Raw genomic sequence first — 22,286 nt, 5'->3', positions numbered from 1 at the left:
TCCACGGCCTCGACCCGTGTAATGCTGAATGGACAGCCAGGCACGCCGATTGAACACCGACGGGGACTAGGACAGGGTGACCCGTTGTCCCCAATGTTGTTTGTGATAGCAATGGATGCTCTGAACCGGCTGTTTATCAAAGCAAGTGCAGATGGTGTACTGCAACCACTTGGAGTACACAACATCAAGTACCATTGCAGTATGTATGCTGACGATGTAATCCTGCTTGCTGCACCTATGGTTGGAGAGGCAAGAGCTATCAGCCGAATCTTAGAGCTCTTCGGGGATGCTTCTGGGTTGCGTCCTAACCTGGACAAGTGCTCAATCACCCCGATCTTTGGCTGCGAGGGGAAGTTGGAAGACTTTCAAGCAACATTGCCGTGTGCAGTTCAACAGTTTCCAATAACTTATCTGGGGGTCCCTCTATCTACTAAAGCCCTTCCTAAATCACAATACTTGCCACCGGTTGAAAAGGTAGCAGCAAAGCTGCCAACTTGGCAAGGTCCGTTGATGAACAAAAGTGGTCGACTGACATTGGTGAAGTCGACGCTCTCCTCGATGCCGGTGTACCTGAGCATGTCTGACAAGTTACCGCCATGGGTGATCAAGCAGCTTGACGGCATCAGAAGGAACTTCCTGTGGACAGGGAAGGATACTGCAGTAAGGGGAAAAAATGTAGTAGCTTGGCCAACTGTGTGCCGACCGACAATATATGGAGGGCTGGGCGTTGTGGACCTCAAACTGGCAGGATATGCACTGAGAACAAGATGGCTATGGCTGCAGAAAGTTGATGAGGGGAGATCATGGTCAGCACTACAAATTCACATCGAACCTGAAGTCCAGGCCTTCTTCAGAGCATCGATCATGGTCAATGTTGGGAATGGACAGTGCACTTTATTCTGGACCGACAATTGGATTGATGGGCAATCGGTTGCTCAGCTGGCCCCTACTCTTCATGAGATGATTTCCAAAAGAATCAGGAACAGTAGGACGGTCTCACAAGCATTGCTGAATAGACGATGGACCCAGGATATTCGAGGTGGCCGGACGGTGCAAGGGCTGGTGGAGTACATCGATCTCTGGGAGAGAATGCCAGAGATTATACTTGATCAGGGACGTGAGGACACCTTCCGCTGGCGATGGACTGTGGACGGTAACTTCACTACTGCCTCAGCTTACAAACAAATGCACGCTGGAAGCACCCGGCTGCAAGGTGCAGCTAGGATCTGGAACAGTTGGGCACCACCTAAAGTCAAATTTTTCACCTGGTTGGCAACTAAGCGGCGCATCTGGACTGCCGACCGTCGTCGACGACACGGACTTGATGCACATGATAAGTGCTGGGCTCTGTGACCAGGAAGACGAGACCTCCGATCATATCCTCGTCAATTGTGTCTATGCTAAGGACATATGGTGGGGAGCAACCTCTTGGATGGACTGAAACTGCAGTTTCAGTAATGAGGTGATCTCGTTGCAAGATTGGTGGGCCAAGTTGAGAAGACAACAACCGCAAGAAAGAAGAAAGGGGATCAACACACTCTTCATGCTTGTCATCTGGAGTATCTGGAAGGAGCGGAATGCACGGTTGTTCAACCAGTGCTCCTCCACAACCCAAGAACTGTTGCAGCGCATCAAGAGCGTCATTGATCTTTGGGTAGTGGCAGGCGCTCAGCGTTTAGGTCGTCTTAAGTTGAGTAATAGCAATAAAATAGAGTAGCGGTTGTGTCTCTTGCATTTCTTATAATACAATGTGTTTGGCGTGAGCCTTTGGCTCCGCGGAGTCTGTAAAAACAATTTTGCTCATTCTACTTAGGGTGTTTGGGAGACATGAGCTAAACTTTAGCTCCTATCACATCGGATGTTTGGACACTAATTAGAAGTATTAAACATAGGCTAATTACAAAACTAATTGCACAACTCCTAGGCTAAATCGTGAGACAAATCTATTGAGCCTAATTAGTCCATGATTTGACAATGTGGTGCTACAGTAACCATTCGCTAATGATGGATTGATTAGGCTTAATAGATTCGTCTCGCGATTTAGCCTAGGGGTTCTGCTATTAGTTGTGTAATTAGCTTATGTTTAGTTCTTCTAATTAGCATCTGAACATCCGATGTGGTAGGGCTAAAGTTTAGCCCCTGTCTTCCAAACACCCCTTAATACAATGATGTGCAGCTCTCCTGTATATTAGAGAGAGAGAGAGAAACAACCTATAACCGCCACATGTGCATGCCGTTTGTGGTGATGCCCACAGTTGCTTGTCTCTCAATCAGGACAGTAGCCCCCGATGCCCAATGGCCAAAGCTGCCCTACCAAACCACACTTACTACAGTGGTGTCCAAAGTTGTGGACCCAAATTCGGAAACTCTGCCACTTAAGCGCAAGTATTGTTGTACTTTCTGTTTGGAGCATGCGACAATTAGTGGACCAGTTGGACGTATGGCCGTGCAAAGATATTTCTCTAGCAAGGAAAGGAAGAACACAGATCACTCTAGACCATTTCCTGTCTCACCAGAAGAGTTCTTCCTCCCCTTGCTACCTCAGCATGGTAAGTGGCTGTGAAGAAGTTGACCTGAGAGCCCATTTGAGGATAGCCAGGGCCTACCAACAACTAGCCATTCTTGAACCCAGTAAGCAACTTGCATCATCTGATGGAAGTATTATTGTCTCCTGCAAAATTTCTGCCTTATGTCATGGATGAAAGATAGTATTTGCCTTCTGCAACGCTCTGCAACGCGATACGAGCTAAAACATGGGTTAATGGAGCTTTCAGGCGGATAAAAAAAGGAGGCAACTTGTTCATGAGCTGCTTCCATGAGCTGGTGCGCTGATGTGATTGTTGAGGGGCTAGAGACGCAATTTTCATCACTGGGAAAGCCCTTCTGAACTGAATGAACCTTTTAAGTATATACAATGATCACTGCAACTTGGAAATGTTATCTGGTGACTAGTTCTTCTAGACGCCATCGGCGATCCGGCGCACTGTTGTTACGGATCCAATGATTTCGCTATTTTCTCTTGAGAAAGGTTGGACCCATATGAGTATGATTCAACAGGTGTTAGGTGATCCATGATGTAATATGATTGGTCATTTCTTTTAGCCGCTCGCTAAGACCTTCATGTGGTTATCGATCGAGTGGAAACGCCACAATGGTCCAACACAATTGGTTTAGTTGTTCCTTAAAGAAATCCCTTGCTGTACTGTATATGATTACTCTCTGGGTACTTGACAGAATCTTCAGGGATCCCTTGTTTAGGACCGGTTTCATACATTAATCAGAATGTGGAACATCTGAAAGGGTAGACGACAACAGGACTCCTGAGATGGTTCAGGGTTCACACAATGTCAACCTTCTAATTCAGACTCAGAATAAGTATAAATAATGCACGTAATGAACTATCTTTGACTAAAACTACGCCGATTTTCATTTCAATATGTAGGCTACTTTGAGTTAAGTGCGCAGATACAATTTGTGGAGACATTTATTTGAAGTAGCCATTCGCAGAGAGCTATGCTAGCATGCTTAAATGATAAGCAGAGACTGGAGACAAAACGGCTGTCTCGCACCACATGCAAGGCAGCATCCATGTCTTGGATCAAGCCATTTGTTCTGCTGGATCCTGACAAATAGAAGGAACAAGCAGCAGGAAACAAGACGGGGGACAATCTTAACAGAGCCCTTGAATTTAGGGGATGGATCGCGAGTTTGAGACCACCAGATTTGCTGCTTGTCGCCCAACTGCTATGGCCTATGACAACGCCACAATAGTTTTCAAACCTCCTGGAGAACACTTGCCACAGTGCACACAATAGTCTTCTTTGTGAACGGTCACTGACTGACTGTAGACATGCGCGAAGACAGGTACCACATTGGAGTAGCTTGACTAATCATCCAAGATCTGCAGAAAGTTTTATACTATGGTTTTGAATACATCTGAATTCAGAAATAAGAACCTGTGTGTGTCAACCACACCTTTTGCTTTAGGTACCCGCTGTAGCATGCAATAGCAAGTGGACGATACAAAGTTGCCGTCCATAGCAAATATAACAATATCTTTTTGCACCTGCTGATGTAAGAAAACATTCTGCACTCGTTTAAGCGCACGTTTGGATCAAGCCGGATTTTCAGAATCCAGAATTTGGAATACGGAGCTCCTCCAAACATGTCAGATTTTGACTCAATTTTCGGAATCTACATTTTGGATTCTGTGAATCCCAAAAGCTCCTTAAGGGTTGATTTTGCAATCGGATTTTGGAATTTAGGAATCCAAAAAGGTTCACTCAGATTTTGCCAGAATCCAGATTTTGGAAATCCATTCAAAATCCAGATTTCCAGAATCCATAATCGGATCCAAACGGGGCCACAAACTTCCATGGTACAAAATTCGAGACAACTGAATACTCACTGGATCAAGGGTACAGACGCAGTTACAGAAAGTCAGGAACAGGGTGTAAAAAAACATCTCTGTATCCTAGCTACCTGTAGATACGATACGATCATATGAACCATCGATCAGAACTGAATAATCATATTCATATATACACTCTCTTTTGCCTCTGTATACAATTGGAATGACAATTCCGTCGTCGACGCAGGACCGGCGGCCTGTGTCAGAGAGTCTCTGCGAATCTGGCGCTGCTGGCGTGGTCCTTGCGGAGCAGCCGGTCGGCGGCGGGGCTAGTCCTGGCCGTGTCGAACCTCTCGGACATGAAGAAGCTCCTGAGCGAGTTGAGGTTCCTGGGCGCGTCCACCTCGACCGCGAAGACGGCGCGGACGGGGCGGTGGTCCGACAGCCGGGACTCGCAGCGGTCGTATCGCGTCTGCCAGAGCCCGGCCCCGTGCCACAGGATGCGGTCGCACCACGCCGGCGCGCGCCGCTTCTCGCTCTTATTCCTGCCGCCTCCGCCGGCGCCGCAGCCGTAGTAGGTGTCGGAGTTCGGGTAGTACTTGTAGGTGGGGGAGAAGGCGATGTCGCCCTCGCTCCAGCCCCGGAACGCGCCGCCGGCCCGCGACACCTCGGCGCGCAGCTGGTCGTTCTCCAGCAGCGTCTTCCAGTCCCGGCGCTCCACCAGCAGCCGCGTCTTGGCCTCCGGCAGCGAGATCCTGTAGTTGAGGTCCCCCAGCAGGATCACCCGGCTGCGCACACCCACAAGAGTAAACAAACGCATCAGATTATCGTATCGATCAGTCAAAGCCTGCATGCCTCGTGATCGGTTGATCTTGGCTGTCATTGTCTTGACCAGGTGTTTCACTACTAGTTAAACCAAAGATCAACCGATCTTGTATAAAAAAACAGGGAGTTGGGCGGTCGATCGGACCTGAAAGATCGGCTAAACACACGACCTGACATGATCAGTGCGTATGTTTACTGGTAGTGGCAGTATTTTTATCCCAAATCCCAGACCAGATACGGAGACGATATCTATGTAGACGGTAGACCTGCCCTTGATTTACCGGTCCCGTGGACGGTTCAGCTACCGGATTGAATACTATTTTTATTACTAGTGGGAGTAAAAAAGAAACGGCCGTTGCAGCGTTCATACGCGTTCGGTCCGTGTCAGCGTCAGCGTCTACTGTGCCTGTTAATTCCCGTCGTGTTGCTGCGGTCAGCGCCACGGCGGTCGGCGTGCTTGATCTGAAGCACACAGTTAGTTCTCTCTCTACGGCCATCGGCAGGGCCGACCTCTATCAGTTCCCTGGCCGGCATGGCATGCCGCGTACTAGTGGATGATAGATTGATACTGATACTGAAGCAGGTAGTAGACGACTAGTGTTGGTGTAGTGGGTGGCTTACTCGTGGTCTAGAATCTTGTGGGGCAAGTTGAGGGCGTGCCCCCGGGGGAAGGTCGTCCGGGCGAGGATCTCCGTGGCGTCGGCGTTGCGGTGCGCCTCGTCGCCGTCGCGGCCGCCCGACGCGAGGTGGCAGCACACGGCGCAGAAGCTGGTGTCGTGGAGCCAGAACCGGACGGACACGGCGCCCTTGTTGCCGAGGCACCCCATGACGCCGCACCCCACGCAGGAGACGCTGGCGCGGCGGACGAAGCGGCGGAGGTCGGCGCGCACCCACACCGTCAGCAGGATGCCCACCATCTGCTTGCTCACCACGCACCGGTACTCACGCGCCAGCTCCTCGCCGGCGCCGGCACCGCCGTCGCGCACCGGGTGCACCTTCTGCCTCCCGCTATCTCCGCCGCCGCCGGCTCCCACTCGCTGCGAGGACCGGTTGAGCGCGGCGCGGATGAGCTCGATCCAGCGCATCCCGACGCGGGTCTTGTCCGCGCCCAGCACGTTGCGCGCGCGCAGCGGCACCACCTCCTGGAACCCGAGCACGTACACGTCGTAGGGCCCGTCGCCGGCGTCCAGCCACTCCGACAGGTCCAGGTCGTCCGGCGGCGCCACGCCACCCACGTTCCACGTGCTCGCGAACAGCCTGCACAGTTAGTTGGATTGGTCGATCCATTGAGTGACCGAACAAACTGCGATCAGCTATGTATAGATATGCAAATAATTAAACGAGACGAGAATGGCTGATGCGCCGGCAGGTGATCGATCGAGCCGGCGGACATGAATGCACACGTACTTGTACTTAAGTGTCTTGCTCCGCTCCTGCGGCCGCGGGCGCTTGACGCAGCGGCTGGCGTCCGCGTCGGGGCTGCACCCGCCGTCGCTGAACTCAGCGCCGTCGTCATCGGCGACGGGGAAGTCGGCGGCGGGGAAGTCGGCGACGAAGGCGTGGCTGCCGGAGGGCTTCCGGAAGAGCTTGTTGGCCACCAGCCTGGGCCAGAGAACCTAGCAGCCATGTGCGGACACCGCAGCGTCAGTTACATGTCTCAAAACGTAATAACCATGGCATAGGCCGGTCGGATCGGACTCGGAGCTGGAGCTAGCTAGAAAGAGTACGTAGCCAGAGAGGAGAGGGATCGGATTGGAGGAGACAGCAGCAGACAGAGCGTGAGTGCGCGGGGCGTGCGTCCGGCTGGCCTACCTCCGCTTGCTTTTGGTTCTCTAGCATGATGATGATGATGATGAGCTAGCAGCACGATGGAGTTGGAGCCGTCGCCTCGTAGGCCCTCCTCGCGGTCGCGCACGCAGCTGCTGCTAGGGTGTCCGAGAGCTGACCGGTGTGATGACTCCCGAGAGCTGACAGGTGAGAGAGGGGAGAGGACGACGACGAAGGCGCGCGAGCAAGCGAGAGCGAGCGGTGTCAAAGTGAGTGCGAGGCCGGGGGAGACGGAAACGTTAGACGGGGAAGGGAAAGGCGGCTTAAATAGGCGCCGGGTAGCTACGAGACAAGGCGCGAGCAGACAAGACCTGCGGAGCGCAAGCAAGCGCCCGTGTTCATGCACGATAGCTGATCGCAGCTAGCTGGTGAACTGTGCGGGTGGATATGGATGTGGATGTCGATCGACCTCATCGGCGCGTGCGGTGCATCAGTGCATGGTGTGGTGGTGCCCGTCGTTGTGGCGAGGTGAGCCAGGGAAATGGAAAAAGGCGGGGAGGGTGGCAGTGACAGTGGAGGGAAAGGGAAAGAACCCTGGCCTTTTGATTTTTAAACGCTGATGCAGGCGGTCAAAAGGGTGGGGGATTACGGTGGTGATGGGGTGACTTGTCTGCGGGGCACGAGGGGGGATGCATTGCCACTTTATGGTTGGCTACTAGCTGTGCACCAGCAGATGCATTGCCATCTCAACAAAAAGGAAGAAGAAGAAAAAGGAAAAATGGCTTAGCTACGGTCTATGGAGTAGGCCAATCGGAAGTGGTAATGTACGACGTATCCACATCTGAAAGCCATGCATGGATTTCTGTTTCAGGAGAAACACTTTCCCCCCTGAAATGTGAATTCTCCATTTTTGATATTATGATCTAGCTGTGTATGTATTGAGGGAACAAACGATGAGGTGAATATGGGCCAGTTTAGTTTGCAATTAGATCGCGTCTTGCGTGGACGGTTGCTGCGAATAATTTGCATCTTTTGAATGCCCAACTGGCTGTATTATTGTACTTTCTGAGAAGCATGTACATTATACATCCCTCCGTTCCAAATTTAAGATCATTTTAACTTTTCTAAATTCATAATATCTATAAATTTAGAAAAGTTAAAACGATCTGAAATTTGGAATTTATGTCTATATGTATAATAATATCTATGAATTTAGAAAAATTAAAATGATCTAAAATTTGGAACGAAGGAAGCACGTTGTTTAAGTATTGGAGCCTAGTATACATAGACTCGGGATAGGGAGGTTGAGGTCTGCAGGTCGCTCAGCTTCAACTTGATCAACTTGTGTTTATTTGCTGTCACATCTTCCATGTCTGATAGAAGAATATATCACATCATGCATCTCGTCAGAGAGTAGTCGGCCAATCTTCTTCTTTTTTTCCCCTTATAAGTCTCAATTTTAACTTGACGTATCGTGTTAAAAACATTTTATGAACTGCTACGTCACTTGCGTCTATATACGTAATTTAGCACGCAAAAAAGATTCTTTTTACTTATGCATACCTGCCGGGATTAGCTTAATATGCAGTGTACTTAATGACTACTGATGGATAAAAGAAAAGGATATATGATTCCCGGCCAGATGATGAACTAGACTTTGCAGGTCAAAACAAAATGCATTTGCAGATAGGATGCACTTCAGATTCAATGTACATGGTTTACACGATATCAATCTAGATATATGATTCTGAGATACTGTTCTGATGTTGCATTCCAGCTAACTCCCGCAGGATTTTGCGTGCATATTGCCAAAAAGCCTAATGAATTATGCTAACTGATAAGACCTTTTTTTTAGCATTGTTCTCCCTTTCATACATCAATTCGAAAAATACTCATAGCTCAGCCTACCTCCTTAATTGTCGTCTTTCAAATTTGCTTATGCTTTTGTCTCTTGTCCTCCACTAAGTTTGTCATGTTTTGGTGGAGGCTCCTGCATTGCTATTCCTGTGTGCACTTATCCTGCACTCTGCAACTTGTAAACTTTCTCATCTTACAGTGACAAAAAGAAGAAGAAGAAATAGAGAGAACCGGTTACAGTTGTATCTTTCTTAAAAAATCCATACGCCTCTTCAAAGATAATCACATAGCACCAAGGAAATACAATATAGAACTGTAGCTCGTTATAGAATTACCTGTCCCTTTTATTCAAAAAACATCCTTCCTTTTAAATTCAATTGTTTGCATAGCAAGTTCCTGTCACATTTATGAACAAAGAAAGCAAAGTGAAATTAGACAAAGCATTTCCTAGAAAATGACAATCAGAAAGGCTTAAGGCTGCAACATATTTAATCATATAGAGAAGGTCCAGACCTGAGAAAAATAAAACTAATCAATAGATTGTATGGAACCTTGTTGCGGATCAAAATATATTCCTTGCGTGACTAACTCATGATTCATTCTCCAGTAGTAATCTGAACAGGGAATATACCTTCTATCCTTCCTCACTCATCTAAAGCTTGTGAGTAACATAGATGTTCTTCAATTTGGATTCTGCGATGCAAAATGTGTTGCATAATGGCACATTAGCCCCGGAGAAATACTGGAAAAGGCCAATGACCAATGGAAGTTCAGACTTCACCTGAAAAAAAGGTCCAGACAATTCTGACCTACATACTGCAAATACAAATTGAAGGGTGGTGGTTGAGTTTCCATCAGAGCAATGAGCAGCTACAGTTCAGACACGATGTATCGTTCATCTGATCCTGAACTATCTTCATTTAGCCCTTCTTGTCCATCTGTTCCATTGGTCCTGTTGAGTGTCGTTCTGCCAACCAATCATTGTCTGAAACAGAAAAAAGTGCAAGTGCAGGTGGGAAAAGGGAAATGTATTCTTGACATGCAGCCAGAAGCTATACAATGATCAAGCAGGATTATGTAACTAACTTTGTAAAATAATACGTAAAAGCTGAGTCATTAGTGGCCATAATGATCCCCATAGGTACGGCGATTCCTCGTTAATACCATTTTTATATATTTCGGCGAAAGCTCATTCCATTTTTCTGGAGCAAAGCGATACCCAATCTATTGCTCCTCCCTTTCTGCAATTGTCTCATGCTTATGTCAGTTTCTGAATTATCATTGTACACCCAAGATACTCCCGTGTGTCTTTTGCGTAGCCTTTTTGCACCTTTGAGCAAATAATTAACCAAAAGAGATTCAATTCAGTATTATGTAGCATAAAGTGTTGTTGTCACATAAACAACTGTTACATTCTTTTATTGCCAATAAAATTCTTAATTTGGTACATAGATGATTAAGTCATGTTGCAGTTTAGGCAAGTAAGTGTATCCCTTATGCACAAATGAACCAGAAAGCCCATAGGATTAGGAGGATATGGCTAACGGCTGTGCATTTCAGGTAAGTACTTACAGAAGCATCTCTAACTATTAAACAGAGGCATTTCGATGAAAAAATATTAAACAAGGAGAGACTAGTGCAGAAAGCTGAAACAAAGGTGGGTAAATTGGTTTTCTGAGAGTGTGTGTGGGAGGTTTTCCTGGTGCTCGGGTTGGGGCTTTCTAGACTCATGTACTTTTATTTCTACTAATGTGCAAAATAGCGGGCTATAGCGAGACTATTGCGGTTGATGCTAGCTGCTGCCACAACAGTGTTGTACTAATTAGCAGGCTATAGCGGCGCTATAGTGGGCTATAGCATAGCGGAGCTATAGCGGTTGAGCACAGCTCTACGCTAAATTTCATAGCCCGCTATTTTGTACATTGGTTTCTACCTTAATGAAATAACGCGCAGTTCTCCTGCGTGGTTCGAGAAAAAAAAGGTGGGTAAATTACAAACGGGTTAGTTTCCTGACTGTCGAGTCTTTTTGTTACTAGGAGGGTACCTGATCTTTCAGATTTTCTCCCACACAGGAGCACCAGGGTATTATGATTTTATAGTGAAAGTGTCACAAAACCTTTCAAAATTTTACATATTTGTATGATTAGGTGTGCAAAATGTTAGTTAGGCTGCTTGACATTGTGCTAGGCACCGCATCATCATAAGGTATAGAAACCTTACAAGAAAACATTCATGTAAGGCCTGCAAGATGACCCCTGACTCGTCGCTCCTTAAAGTTCCTTTAAATTGTTGATAATTGGACCCACCTGCATGCAATGAATAGCACATGAACAAGTCAGGCAAGAATTGTGTTTGCGTAATATATTGATCAGCAAAGACAGAGACAACTCAAGATTTGGAAAACATAATGCTTCCATCACAAATAGTAACTGGACTCACAGAAATAGGGGTATTTCTTTTAGTTTTCTGAATGAAAATTTCCTTTAGCTGTCACCGGAAATGCTGATGCACCTCTCTTAAAATAAAATACTACTACATTTGTTTCTTTCAAGACAACGAGAATTCATCCAAAATGCGGTCACCTTGATGTACTGTATTAATCTTCCTGATCCAATTAAATCAAATAAAAACTGTCTCAAAGACTACGCTTTCACTGATCCATTTTGATCGGACCAGAGAAGGCCAAAACTCCACGTCGGAGAAGCACGAAGATATTTATGATAGTGACTCGTGGAGTTGTGCAAGCCAGATGTCTTCTCAATTACCAAATGTTCTCACTGCAAGTTGCAAATAAACTTGCCATGTGTGATATCAAGAGACACATAAAATTATTGTGCTGTGTGCCTCAGTGGTCAAGAAAAGAACCCACTGCTTGTTATCTTAACCAATCAGGTTTGGAATATGTATTTAGTCAGAAGAGAGAGTAAGCAACATCGATTTAGAACCCAGCAAGTTGCCAGTGATGATGCCTACCATATCTGTTTTGATCTTCCCAGAGCAAAAATTATCACAGGTTAAGTACCAACAACTTCTACTTGTACATATACTAATGCCCAAGAAATACCACGGATTAACTAACCATCTTGTACCCTAACTTATCCAAGTTTTAGCCAGCATGGCACAAACTAGATCAAAGCTATTGAGCTAGGAGGGTTCGCATTAATCCGAGAATCAATTCTTGCTGAAGCTCAAATTGCTACCAGGTCAAAATGTGCTCCCAATCATGGCCCAACAGCACGGTCGGCCATCCCAAGAAAACAAATTCGATCATAATCGCTGGCGCAACTTGTTAGGCGTTACCACAGCAGGATTTGTAACTGATCAGATAATTTTTGTTGGCTGTGTTCCATTATTCCGAATCATTTCTAGGTATACTATTTTCTGAATCATAAGGCCACAGCATCTGACGGCCACATATGCGCATAATCGTTCTTGCAACGAGTACCATTCTCACTCTCTCAGTATGTTCTGGAGAGCACAAAGCCACATAGGCTATGGCTTAGCTCATAGCTCTTATGGTCTGGGTTTCTTGAACCTTCTACACGCTTACTCTGCCTGATTTTGTCATACAGATCCATCATGACTTTTCTTTATGTTCCTGTGGCCATCCCAACTTCCCTACGCTCACTGTGGGCCTGGGATGAGGTGCTGCTGCTCAAGAGGTCAATGTCACTAGTCAAGTTGCATCACTAGCTTAGCATATTGGGCAATAGTTTTGACCGGAGCCACTTGCTTGCGTCCTGCCTGCCTGACAGAAGTTTGATACAAAGCACATCACAGATAATAAATTTTAATTCCCTTTTGCGATCAATGCTAAATTTACCCCTGTTAGCCATCACATGATCTAACATTGTAAGTGACCACACTACTTTACCAAATCGTCAGCTTCCCCTTTCGACGATCCGTGCCGCCGGTCATCGCTCATAGGGCGAGGGTGGCGAAGACAAACCAAGTTCAAGTTAGTTAACAACCAGAATTATTGCCGGCTTGGGAGTGCATCAGATGGATCATTGTGGTTGTCTGGTTGCACGCACCTAAGTTTTTGGTATTAACAGACTTGACACACTTGCCGACCATGGCCCTTGCGACAGGAATAGGGAGTATAAAAAGTTAGGAAGATTGGATCATAAAACTACACGCTTAAGCTAACTTCATGTGAGAGGCATCGATGGGATCATTAGTTGGTGGGCTGACAGGAGGAACAGAGCAGAGCTAGTGAGTTCCCCGAGCTAATAATGCGTGTTAGTTTAAGCCCGAACCTTTGTCGGTTTCATGGATATGCTAACGACGTATATCTCTTAATCATTTTCTTTTCTTGTCGGATTGGCTGCGATGTGCGTAGACTAACACAACTGACGGATCGTGTCAGCCAATGAGATTGGCAGTCTGACTGACCAGTAATCAGTCTGGTGTCTCGTGGTGCTAGTGGCGTACCAAGTTACTTTGCTTCAAAATTGCGTACCAAGTTACCAACGACAGAGACATTCCTCTGCAAAGCTCCATTGTTTCGCTCCTTGCTCTGCCCGCCAGATTCTGGAGACTGGCGGTGCTCCATCACTCCATCAGCGAGGTAATTCCCAGTCACTGCGACGGAGTAGGCATTGTGTGCAGGCGGAGAGGACCACGGAGAGGGCACGGTGAATCCGTCTGCGAGGAAGAGGCGGAGGGAGGCCGCCGGCGGCGGCTGCCGGGCCGGAGCAAAGAGCCGCCCGATTAATGGAGGGCTAAGCTGTAAATGGCGCAAAGAAAATAGGGTTGCATTTGTAAAATCGCGATCCAAATAGGGTCGTATTTGTAAAATATTGGATCTTGGATAATAGTTGCGATACAAATTAGGGGCTAAAATGAAATTTTTTGGATCGGCAGTTCGATGCAGATCATACGAACACCACACATCAGTCTGATTTCAGCGATGGCAAATTTCACACAAACGGAGGGTGGGGGAGGCGGTTAGGGCCCTGTTTGTATACGCTTTTCTGGAACTCGCTTATTTGAGAAGCAAGCTTATCTGGTAAGCCTGCTGCCTGGATAAGCTGTTGCCTGGATAAGCAGGGTGTTTGGCAATCCTGATTATTTAATGTCGATTGTCTGTCCTGGTTGGTAAATTGACCTGAATGCCCCTAAGGCTGATAATAGCTCATTTTTATTGTGAATCTGAGGAGAAGACAATAATTCTAATGCCTTTGGAGTTTGTTAAATAGAAATTATATTACAATAATATGAAATTCATACGATAGATCGATCTAGTATGGAAACATCCATCATGGGTACAACAACGAATCATGAAACCATAGCGACAGCAATAGCATCACGCAATGCACCCATATCAATGTCATCTCCTAAAGCACCACCACCACCATCTGTGCTAGGTTGGGTTGAATTACCATCATCTTCCTGAAAATCCTCTTCAAAATGCACGTCATGTACGGCACTATCTCTGATGAAATTGTGAAGGGCCATACAAGCAACTATAATTTTCGACTGCTTGTTAACCGGATAACTGGGCAAATTCAAGAGAATGCGCCGCTTCATCTTTAGAACTCCAAATGATCGCTCAATCACATTTCTAAGGGATGAATGTGCATGATTAAACACTTCTTTCAATCCTACCGGATGCTGACCATGCTGCCATTCGGAAACATGATACCTCTGTTCCTTGTAGGGTGCAAGAAATCCTTTTCTATTAGGATATCCAGAGTCAACAAGATAGTACTTACCTGCATGTTATATTTATATGTTATATCACAATGAGCAAATATTCCTAAAAAATAAATTGCAACATAACTCATCCTTACCATCGGGAGGATGTGGAAATTGATCCTTGTATGTGACAAGTGTGTCCAATAATACACGAGTATCATGGACAGAACCAGGCCAACCAGTGACAGCAAATGTGAACCGCATATCAAAGTCACAAACCGCCATGACGTTTTGTGAAGGATACCCATGCCGACCAATGTATTTCGGTTGATCAGCTAATGGCACAGTTACGGGTATATGGGTACCATCAATTGCTCCTATGCAATCTTTGAATCTTTGAAATAAGGCCAAAACCTTGCTTCTTGTAGTTTAGGATGAATAGTAGAAAATTGCGGATCCTTAGGCCTCACAATGTCAACAGCTAATCTCATGATAGATTCAAGAACCTCTTCAAATTTTCTACTCACAGTTTCTAATGAGCGATGGAAATTATTCTTGCATTGCCTAAAAGACTGAGGTGCACCACAAGCCCATAGAAACATTCCTAGTGCTTCCTTGCTACAAAATTGTCTACTTGATCTCAATCCATACTTCATAACCAAAGTGTCATGAAGGCTTAAGAAAACTGACCTCCGGCGGCGGGAGCCGACCCCAGGCGCCGCGGCCGGAGGCGGGGGCCGAGCCCTCGCAGGGGCAGCCGGCGGCGGGGGCCGAGCCCGGCGATGGTGTGGAAGCGGCCCGAGCGACCCGAGCGGTGGCGCCGGCGGCGGGATCTGGAGCTCGGGTCCGGCGGCGGGATCTGGAGCTCGGGTCCGGCGGCGGGATCTGGAGCGGACGACTGGCGGCGGTTGCGGGAGGCTTGGCGTCGGGTGGCCGAGGGTAGTGCGGAAAATTTCGGTCCGCTTGCCCCAGAAGCGTGCTCTGAGCCGCGTACGAGATAAGCGGCCTGCTAGTTCAATTCCGGATTCTCCACTAAGCCGCTTACGTGACAAGCGGGAAATAAGCGAGGTGTTTGGGTGGGTTTATCGCTTATTTTCACCAATAAGCGGGAAATAAGCGACTCCAAACAGGGCCTAGGTTCGGGCAACAGACTGGCCTTGATTCCGCCGTGGCATGACGGCGAGACGATCAGCGGGGTCGCGTGGCGGGGCATGTGGTTCCGGCCATATGGCAGTGGCACCCGGCAGCGCCCATGGAACAACCAGGCCCGTACATTGAAGCGATCGAGCCGGGTCCCCAAAAATTAGGGATCTCAACATTTGATGAGACACCTGATGATGCATGTATTGCTTCACAGTGAGAAGAGGAATCATTTAGGCTCAAGTATTTTTTACCTGTTGTTGATCAAGCAATTGCTTCACTAACTAGGAGGTTTGAGCAATACCAAAGGTATGAAAAGACTTTTGATTTTTTGTTCACTTCACGTAAATTGTGCTCCTTAGATGATAAGAGTTTGTTATCTTTTTATGCTTGTCTTGAGGAAGCACTTAAGAGTGGTGAACATTCTAATATTGATGGCAAAGAATTAGTTGTGGAGTTAATGTTCCTCCAAGATTTTATCCCTAAGGAAGACATGGGCCCTCTTGATATTCTGAAGTTTGTGAAACGGATGGACTGTTTCTCAAATGCCCTTATTGCATACAAAATTTTGTTAACTATTCCTGTAACAGTTGCATCTGTGGAGCGGAGCTTTTCAAAATTGAAGTTATTAAAGTCCTAAATGTGTAGTACAATGACACAAGAAAGACTCAATGGATTGGTTACAATTGCACTTCAAAATGATGTTTTGGAGAAGATTAAATATGAAGATATAATTGAAGATTTCATTTCAAAGAACACCAGACGAATTATGCTTTTTACTAGAGGTTAAGAAGATATTGGTATGTAATATTCGCCCTTTAATCCTATAACATGAGTACCTAATTTCATATTGCAGTTCTTTGTATGCAAAAAAGCATGTATTTGTTACTCATATACTGGAATTCAAATATATCTCGATTATTTGTATTTCACTACTATAGTATAGGCCCCATTTCTTGGTTTGTTCCAGGGCCTCAAAATCTCCGGTACGGCCCTGGGAACAATGATGGAGGTTTTGGGGAGCCCGCAGCGCCCGGCCGGGCACCGCCAGAAGTCGGAAGCCAAAACGCTAACCCCTCCCTACGCGAGTTGTCACCACCGGCATCTTCTCCAGTTCCACGGCCGTGCATCTCCTTACCGGAGCAGGAGCCCAGCCCCGGCGCCGGTGGCGGCACGACCGCCGCCGCCCTCGCGATGCGCTGCCGTGCTGTGTACTTGGGCTGGTTCTCGTTTGTCGGGCCTCACTGTGTTCGTATAGCCTAGCAGAACGACGGAAATCCTATACATCCTCTGGAAGATTTTTTCTCCCTCATTAGTGTCTCGAGATTCGTGCAAAACCACTCACATCCCCACAACCCTAACACACATCACCTAACCCCTGCCACCTCCACCTCCCGTCGCCGCCCCTACCTCCTCTACCCCTCGTGCGACCGCGGCGCCCCCCCCCCCCCCCCGACACCGGGGCGCCCCACCGCGGCGCCGCCCCCATGCCGACTCGCACCCCCCACCCCGACGTCATCCCCTCCCTCCCCCCCCCCCACGGCGCCGTCCTCGTGCGCCGGAGAAGAAAGCTTCCAAAAAATGTTGTGTTCAACTTTTGTCGCAAAAAATGTTGGTTCAACTTTTTCAAAAAAATGTTGGTTCATCTTTTTTTAAAAAATGTTGATTCATCTTTTTCTATCATTTTTAAAAAAATATTGATTCAACCATTCTCCTCCCAACATTTTTTTACGCCAGGTGAAACTAAGAAATTTTATATTTTTTATTTTAATATTTTGCAAAAATATATATTCTAATAAAAAATTACTAATCTATGCTTATACTGCCATTTGAAATGGCTATAGACAAATAAAACGGTGGAAGGTACACCGTAGGAAACTTACCATCGGTTTCCTCTGGGCAGTACACTTTCAAAAAATTATAACTAATTTATATGAACTTAGATGGAGATAAAATTTATAAAAATTATAGCTCTCGACAAGATCTACAATTTTGTAGTTCAAACTTTTTTCATTTAATGCCATCTTGGTACTTAAATAATCGACACAAGTTTCAGATCTAAAATAAGAAATATTTCGCTATATGCCGTTTGAATAGGTATATATTTGTAATTTTTTTTGTTAGGATATATATTTTTGCAAAATACTAAAATAATTGAAACTAATGGGTTTAATTAGACTTTCTTAATTAGTCCGCAGCTACATCTTGCTGGGTTTTATAGTTTAATCGACCATGACATACAGGAGCCCCGCAGAACGACGTCGTCGACATTTTTGCGCTTGCGCGTTTACGGCCCAGTCAGTAAAGCCGTTAAGACTCCTGAGAACCGGCCCGTTTGAGAGGCCCGCTGGCTTCGAAACGCGCTTCACCTCTTCCACACACTCGACGACCGTGTGCACACCTACTTACACGATTTTAACGTGTGCTGCGTACTCCTAGAACAACTCGTCGCGTGTGAATCGCGCGCGTACAGCGCTGAACTGCGTTTTCTTCTTCAGAAAGAAAGAAAGAAAGAGAGAACAGGCACGGCACGGTCCGGCAACTACGAGCCGCGGTAGCCGCGCGCTCCACACGGCACCAAAGAATATCCGGCGCATCAAGCGACCTCCCATCGGAAAATGTACCTCGAATATTCGCACCGAACCCGCTTTATCATGCCCAGTCTAGCGACTCCAAGGCAGAGCGAGCGAACGGACGGCAGGCATGAAACCTGAGTCCTGACACGGCGTTTGCTTAAAAAACGAAAGCAAAGAAACATGGCCACGGCAGCTATATCCGAAACAGGGAGCGTGTTAGACATCCCAGAGCGTACCACCGAGATGACGCCGCGCGCGCGCACACGGTATTCCCACGTCCCACCCCAGAGCTCAATTTTCTTCTACACGATACCGTGCCCTGACCGTCGGCCTCTACAGACTACAGTAATCCAATGCTGCGACGTGCATGCGCGATGACGGAAGAATATGCCGTTTCGTGCCACCCATCGAGTATCGCCGCCCGGTAGGCGACGGAGCTCTGCATGGGTTGGGGATACACCCAAACCCGTCGATTACGCTCGCATGGTTGGCCTGGCCGCCCCCAAGCTCAACGATTGGCCCTCCGACTCGGACCCTGCCTGCCGCCCCGGTGCTTGGACTGTAGCCTCGCGCCGCTCTCCCATCCAGCCCTGGCAATCCATGTCGTCGCAGCTTTCGAAAGAAAAAAATCCATGCCGTCGCCGTCCAAGTCAAGTTAATCCAGCCGTGGTGAAGTGAACTCCCTAATTAGACGCAACAACTAACAGGGGCGCGCGCGGGGCCCGCTGGACGGAGAGCCCCTCCAATCGAAACCAAAACCTCTCTGTTTCCGGCGCATTATACATGTGACCTGCCGCAGTGCGCCTGTGTGCTGCTGCTGCTGCTGCTATATATCATCTGCCGGCGCCCGGGGCCCTCTCATCGTCTCAGGTCTCTCGGTCGTCGTGCTTCGAGCCCCGGGGTATGGCGAACGGCAGCAGCGCTGCCATGGCGGCCGCGGCGCTGGCGTTCCTGGCCGTGGCGGCCGCGCTGTGCTGCGACACGGCCGCGGGCGCGCTGCCCCGGCTGGAGCACCCCCCGGCCAAGATCGACGGGTCGCTCAGCCTGCTCGTCGTCGGGGACTGGGGACGCAAGGGGACGCACAACCAGTCACGGGTCGCGGAGCAGGTGAGAGGCATTCCATCTTACGTGCGTTCATAGCCTTCCTGCCACGCATCTCGATCCCATTGTTGATACATACCACATACTACCAGTTGCTAAAAGTTAGTGCTCAGGCCTGCAATCGAGAGCGTTTGATTCAGTTTTCCTGTTTAGATCGATGCCGATTCAGTTTTGTTTAGTGCGAGTTGTATCAGAAGTCGTCGACGCTTTGCAGTTGCGCATGATGAGGTTCTTCTTGGTCTTCTGCGTCCGTCGTAATGGATGATGGATCGGACTAGGAACGAAGCAAAAAAAAAAATGTTAATTTGCGCACAAATTAGACCAACATTGCCTGGCCTAATTAAAAAAACATGACACGGTGGTTCACAATACTAAGAACCACTTGCCTCACTATTGGCATCAAATCACGTGCATTTTCTTGTCATCATTGGCCTCAACTAACGACCATAGCCTAACCACTAAAAACTAGACACATTTATTTAGTTTTTGAGAAAAAAAACAAGTCTTACTCGATTGGCCAAATTGGTGAGAAACAATTTCCTTTATCTTTTGTGTACTCAAGCGAGCATAATTCATTAAGATATACAAGTACTAGAGTAATATTAGATAGTTTGTTTAACATCCTAAACAATAATACTCTCTGCAATCAAAAGGGAAAGTTGAAATTTGGACATTTGCACAATTTTAACAAATAACTTTCACCATTAATTTCTACCATGGTACACACATGTTTAAACTTATTAAACTACAAACATTATGATATTATTTTTGCGATGAGTATATGCATACCATTTTACCACATGACATCCAAATATTTAAAAATAGGCTCGTTGTATGTATCTCAATAAAAAATCTGATATTTTGATGGTCACAAATTTACCACGTACATCCCATAACATCACTTGGTTTTGACTGTAGATGGGAAGGGTTGGGGAGAAGTTCGACATCGACTTTGTTATATCCACCGGGGACAATTTCTATGACAATGGCTTGAAGGACGTACATGATCATGCATTTGAAGAATCGTTTACTGATATCTACACAGCACAAAGCTTACAGAAGCCGTGGTACCTAGGTAGTTAATCTTCCATGTTCTTCCACCGTTTGCTTTCTGTTATTACCATTTGGACTGAATGCTGATGAAGTACATGTGAACTACAACTGCATTATCTTTTTCAGTTCTGGGAAATCATGATTACAGGGGCAATGCGCTCGCACAGCTTAGCCCAGTCTTGCGAAAGATCGACAGCAGATTCATTTGCATGAGATCATTCATTGTTAATGCAGGTACAAAACAAATTTCATTTGAAATCAGAAATGATTATATTTTGCCAAAACTGTAACGTGGTAAAAACAGACTGAATGTGTGCGTCATTCTTCCTAACCTTGTCAGAAATTGTGGATTTCTTCTTCGTCGACACCACTCCATTCCAACGGAATTACTGGACTCACCCTGGCAAGCATCATTATGACTGGAGAGGAGTGGCACCTCGAGGAAAATACATAGCCAATTTGCTGGAGGTAAGTACAATTGGAAAGAAACCACCATCAATTCTTTATAGAGCTACCATTTGAAAGCAAAATTGTTTATTTTTTTTATTCTGCAATGCAGGACTTGGATGAGGCTATGAAGAAATCAACTGCAAGGTGGAAGATTGTTGTTGGGCATCACACCATGAGGAGTGTCAGTGATCATGGAGACACCAAGGAGCTTCTGAAATTACTACTTCCTGTCCTCAAGGTAATTCAGAGGTAGCCACAAGTTAGTTTCAGAAGGTTCATGGAAACAATCTTTTGACGAAAATATCCCTCCATTCAGGAAAATGGCGCCGACTTCTACATCAATGGGCATGATCACTGCCTGGAGCACATTAGCAGCAGAGACAGGTTGAGCATCATTTTACATGGAGTTGCATTTAAGTTTTAGAACACGACCTATATGCGATATGTCTAAATTTCATCAATCAAATATCTAAGCCTTCAATTGCTTCTGCTATTCCAGCCCAATCCAGTATTTCACTAGCGGAGGCGGTTCAAAAGCATGGAGAGGAGTGTTCCAGCCAAACAAGGACAAGCTCAGGTTCTTCTACGACGGGCAAGGGTTCATGTCCCTCCAGCTGAACCGAGAGCAGGCTCAGTTCAACTTTTACGATGTCTCCGGGAAGGTCCTGTACCAGTGGACCTCGAGCAAAACGGGTCACCCACAACCCTCCGCCTATCTGGATCAAGAAGAATGAAAACTGTCGCAGACCAGATCAATTGGAGGATTAGGCTGGTCAAGCTATTGATTTGTACAAAACTTCTATTTGGAATTATGTACGGCAAAGTCTCTGGATTGCCACACTGTGAAATTGATTTGGATTTCAAAAGGCGAGCAGGAGGGAAAGGCGTCCAGTTTCAGACATCGCTAGATGTCCCCTCTGTATTGTCCAACCCCCACTACCCCAAAGCAATTACGGATTCTGGTAGTATCCCGTGTAAACTTGGCAAGCGATTTGCTTAATTTGCCTCCTGAAAATCAATCAGATCGCGGTTAGCACCCCGCAAGCATAAAAGTTAAATTCCACTAAAATCATAAGAATTTTAGAAATTTCAGGTGAAATACGACGATGGCACTATACGAAACTGCAGATTGTGCGCACGGCATTCTTTCTACTAGCGTCGACGGCAACAAAAGTCCTCTCTGTCTGTCTGTTCTTTTTCTATTGGCGGCACCAACCACCAACTTGCATGCTTGACCCACAAGATTAAAAAAAACAGCGCATGGGGGCGAGGCTAAGGGGCGTTTTCACTTTGCTTATTTTTAGCATGTGTCACATCGAATGTTTAGATACTAATTAGGAGTATTAAACGTAGACTATTTACAAAATCCATTATATAAGTGGAGGCTAAATGGCGAGACGAATCTATTAAGCCTAATTAATCCATCATTAGCAAATAATTACTGTAGCACCATTGTCAAATCATGGACTAATTAGGCTTAATAGATTCGTCTCGCCGTTTAGCCTCCGCTTATGTAATGGGTTTTG

The 22,286-nt window shown here is 46.6% G+C and overlaps 3 protein-coding genes across 3 annotated transcripts; 2 read left to right on the top strand and 1 right to left on the bottom strand.

The window, feature by feature from the left end:
- Positions 1–111: 111 nt before the first annotated feature.
- LOC140221232 (uncharacterized) lies at positions 112–1,441 on the top strand. Its single transcript, XM_072290548.1, has 2 exons — positions 112–1,153; positions 1,200–1,441. The coding sequence occupies exons 1-2, from the start codon at positions 112–114 to the stop codon at positions 1,439–1,441; spliced, it is 1,284 nt and encodes a 427-aa protein (XP_072146649.1).
- Positions 1,442–4,376: 2,935 nt separating this feature from the next.
- Positions 4,377–7,434, bottom strand: LOC117836224 (type IV inositol polyphosphate 5-phosphatase 9). Its single transcript, XM_034715610.2, has 4 exons — positions 6,989–7,434; positions 6,584–6,792; positions 5,798–6,433; positions 4,377–5,139 (listed from the first exon to the last, which is right to left on the bottom strand). The coding sequence occupies exons 1-4, from the start codon at positions 7,013–7,015 to the stop codon at positions 4,614–4,616; spliced, it is 1,398 nt and encodes a 465-aa protein (XP_034571501.1). The 5' UTR covers positions 7,016–7,434; the 3' UTR covers positions 4,377–4,613.
- Positions 7,435–19,009: 11,575 nt separating this feature from the next.
- LOC117835895 (purple acid phosphatase 17) lies at positions 19,010–21,626 on the top strand. Its single transcript, XM_034715221.2, has 7 exons — positions 19,010–19,263; positions 20,176–20,332; positions 20,437–20,544; positions 20,651–20,778; positions 20,870–20,998; positions 21,077–21,144; positions 21,260–21,626. Exons 1-7 carry the CDS (start codon positions 19,060–19,062, stop codon positions 21,492–21,494), a joined length of 1,029 nt encoding a protein of 342 aa, XP_034571112.1. The 5' UTR covers positions 19,010–19,059; the 3' UTR covers positions 21,495–21,626.
- Positions 21,627–22,286: the final 660 nt, after the last annotated feature.

This window comes from Setaria viridis, chromosome 9 (assembly GCF_005286985.2).
Source record: "Setaria viridis chromosome 9, Setaria_viridis_v4.0, whole genome shotgun sequence".
In the NCBI taxonomy this organism is placed as follows: Eukaryota; Viridiplantae; Streptophyta; class Magnoliopsida; order Poales; family Poaceae; genus Setaria; species Setaria viridis.
Note: the sequence above shows the minus strand (reverse complement) of the source record. Positions and strands in the feature narration are given on the sequence as shown.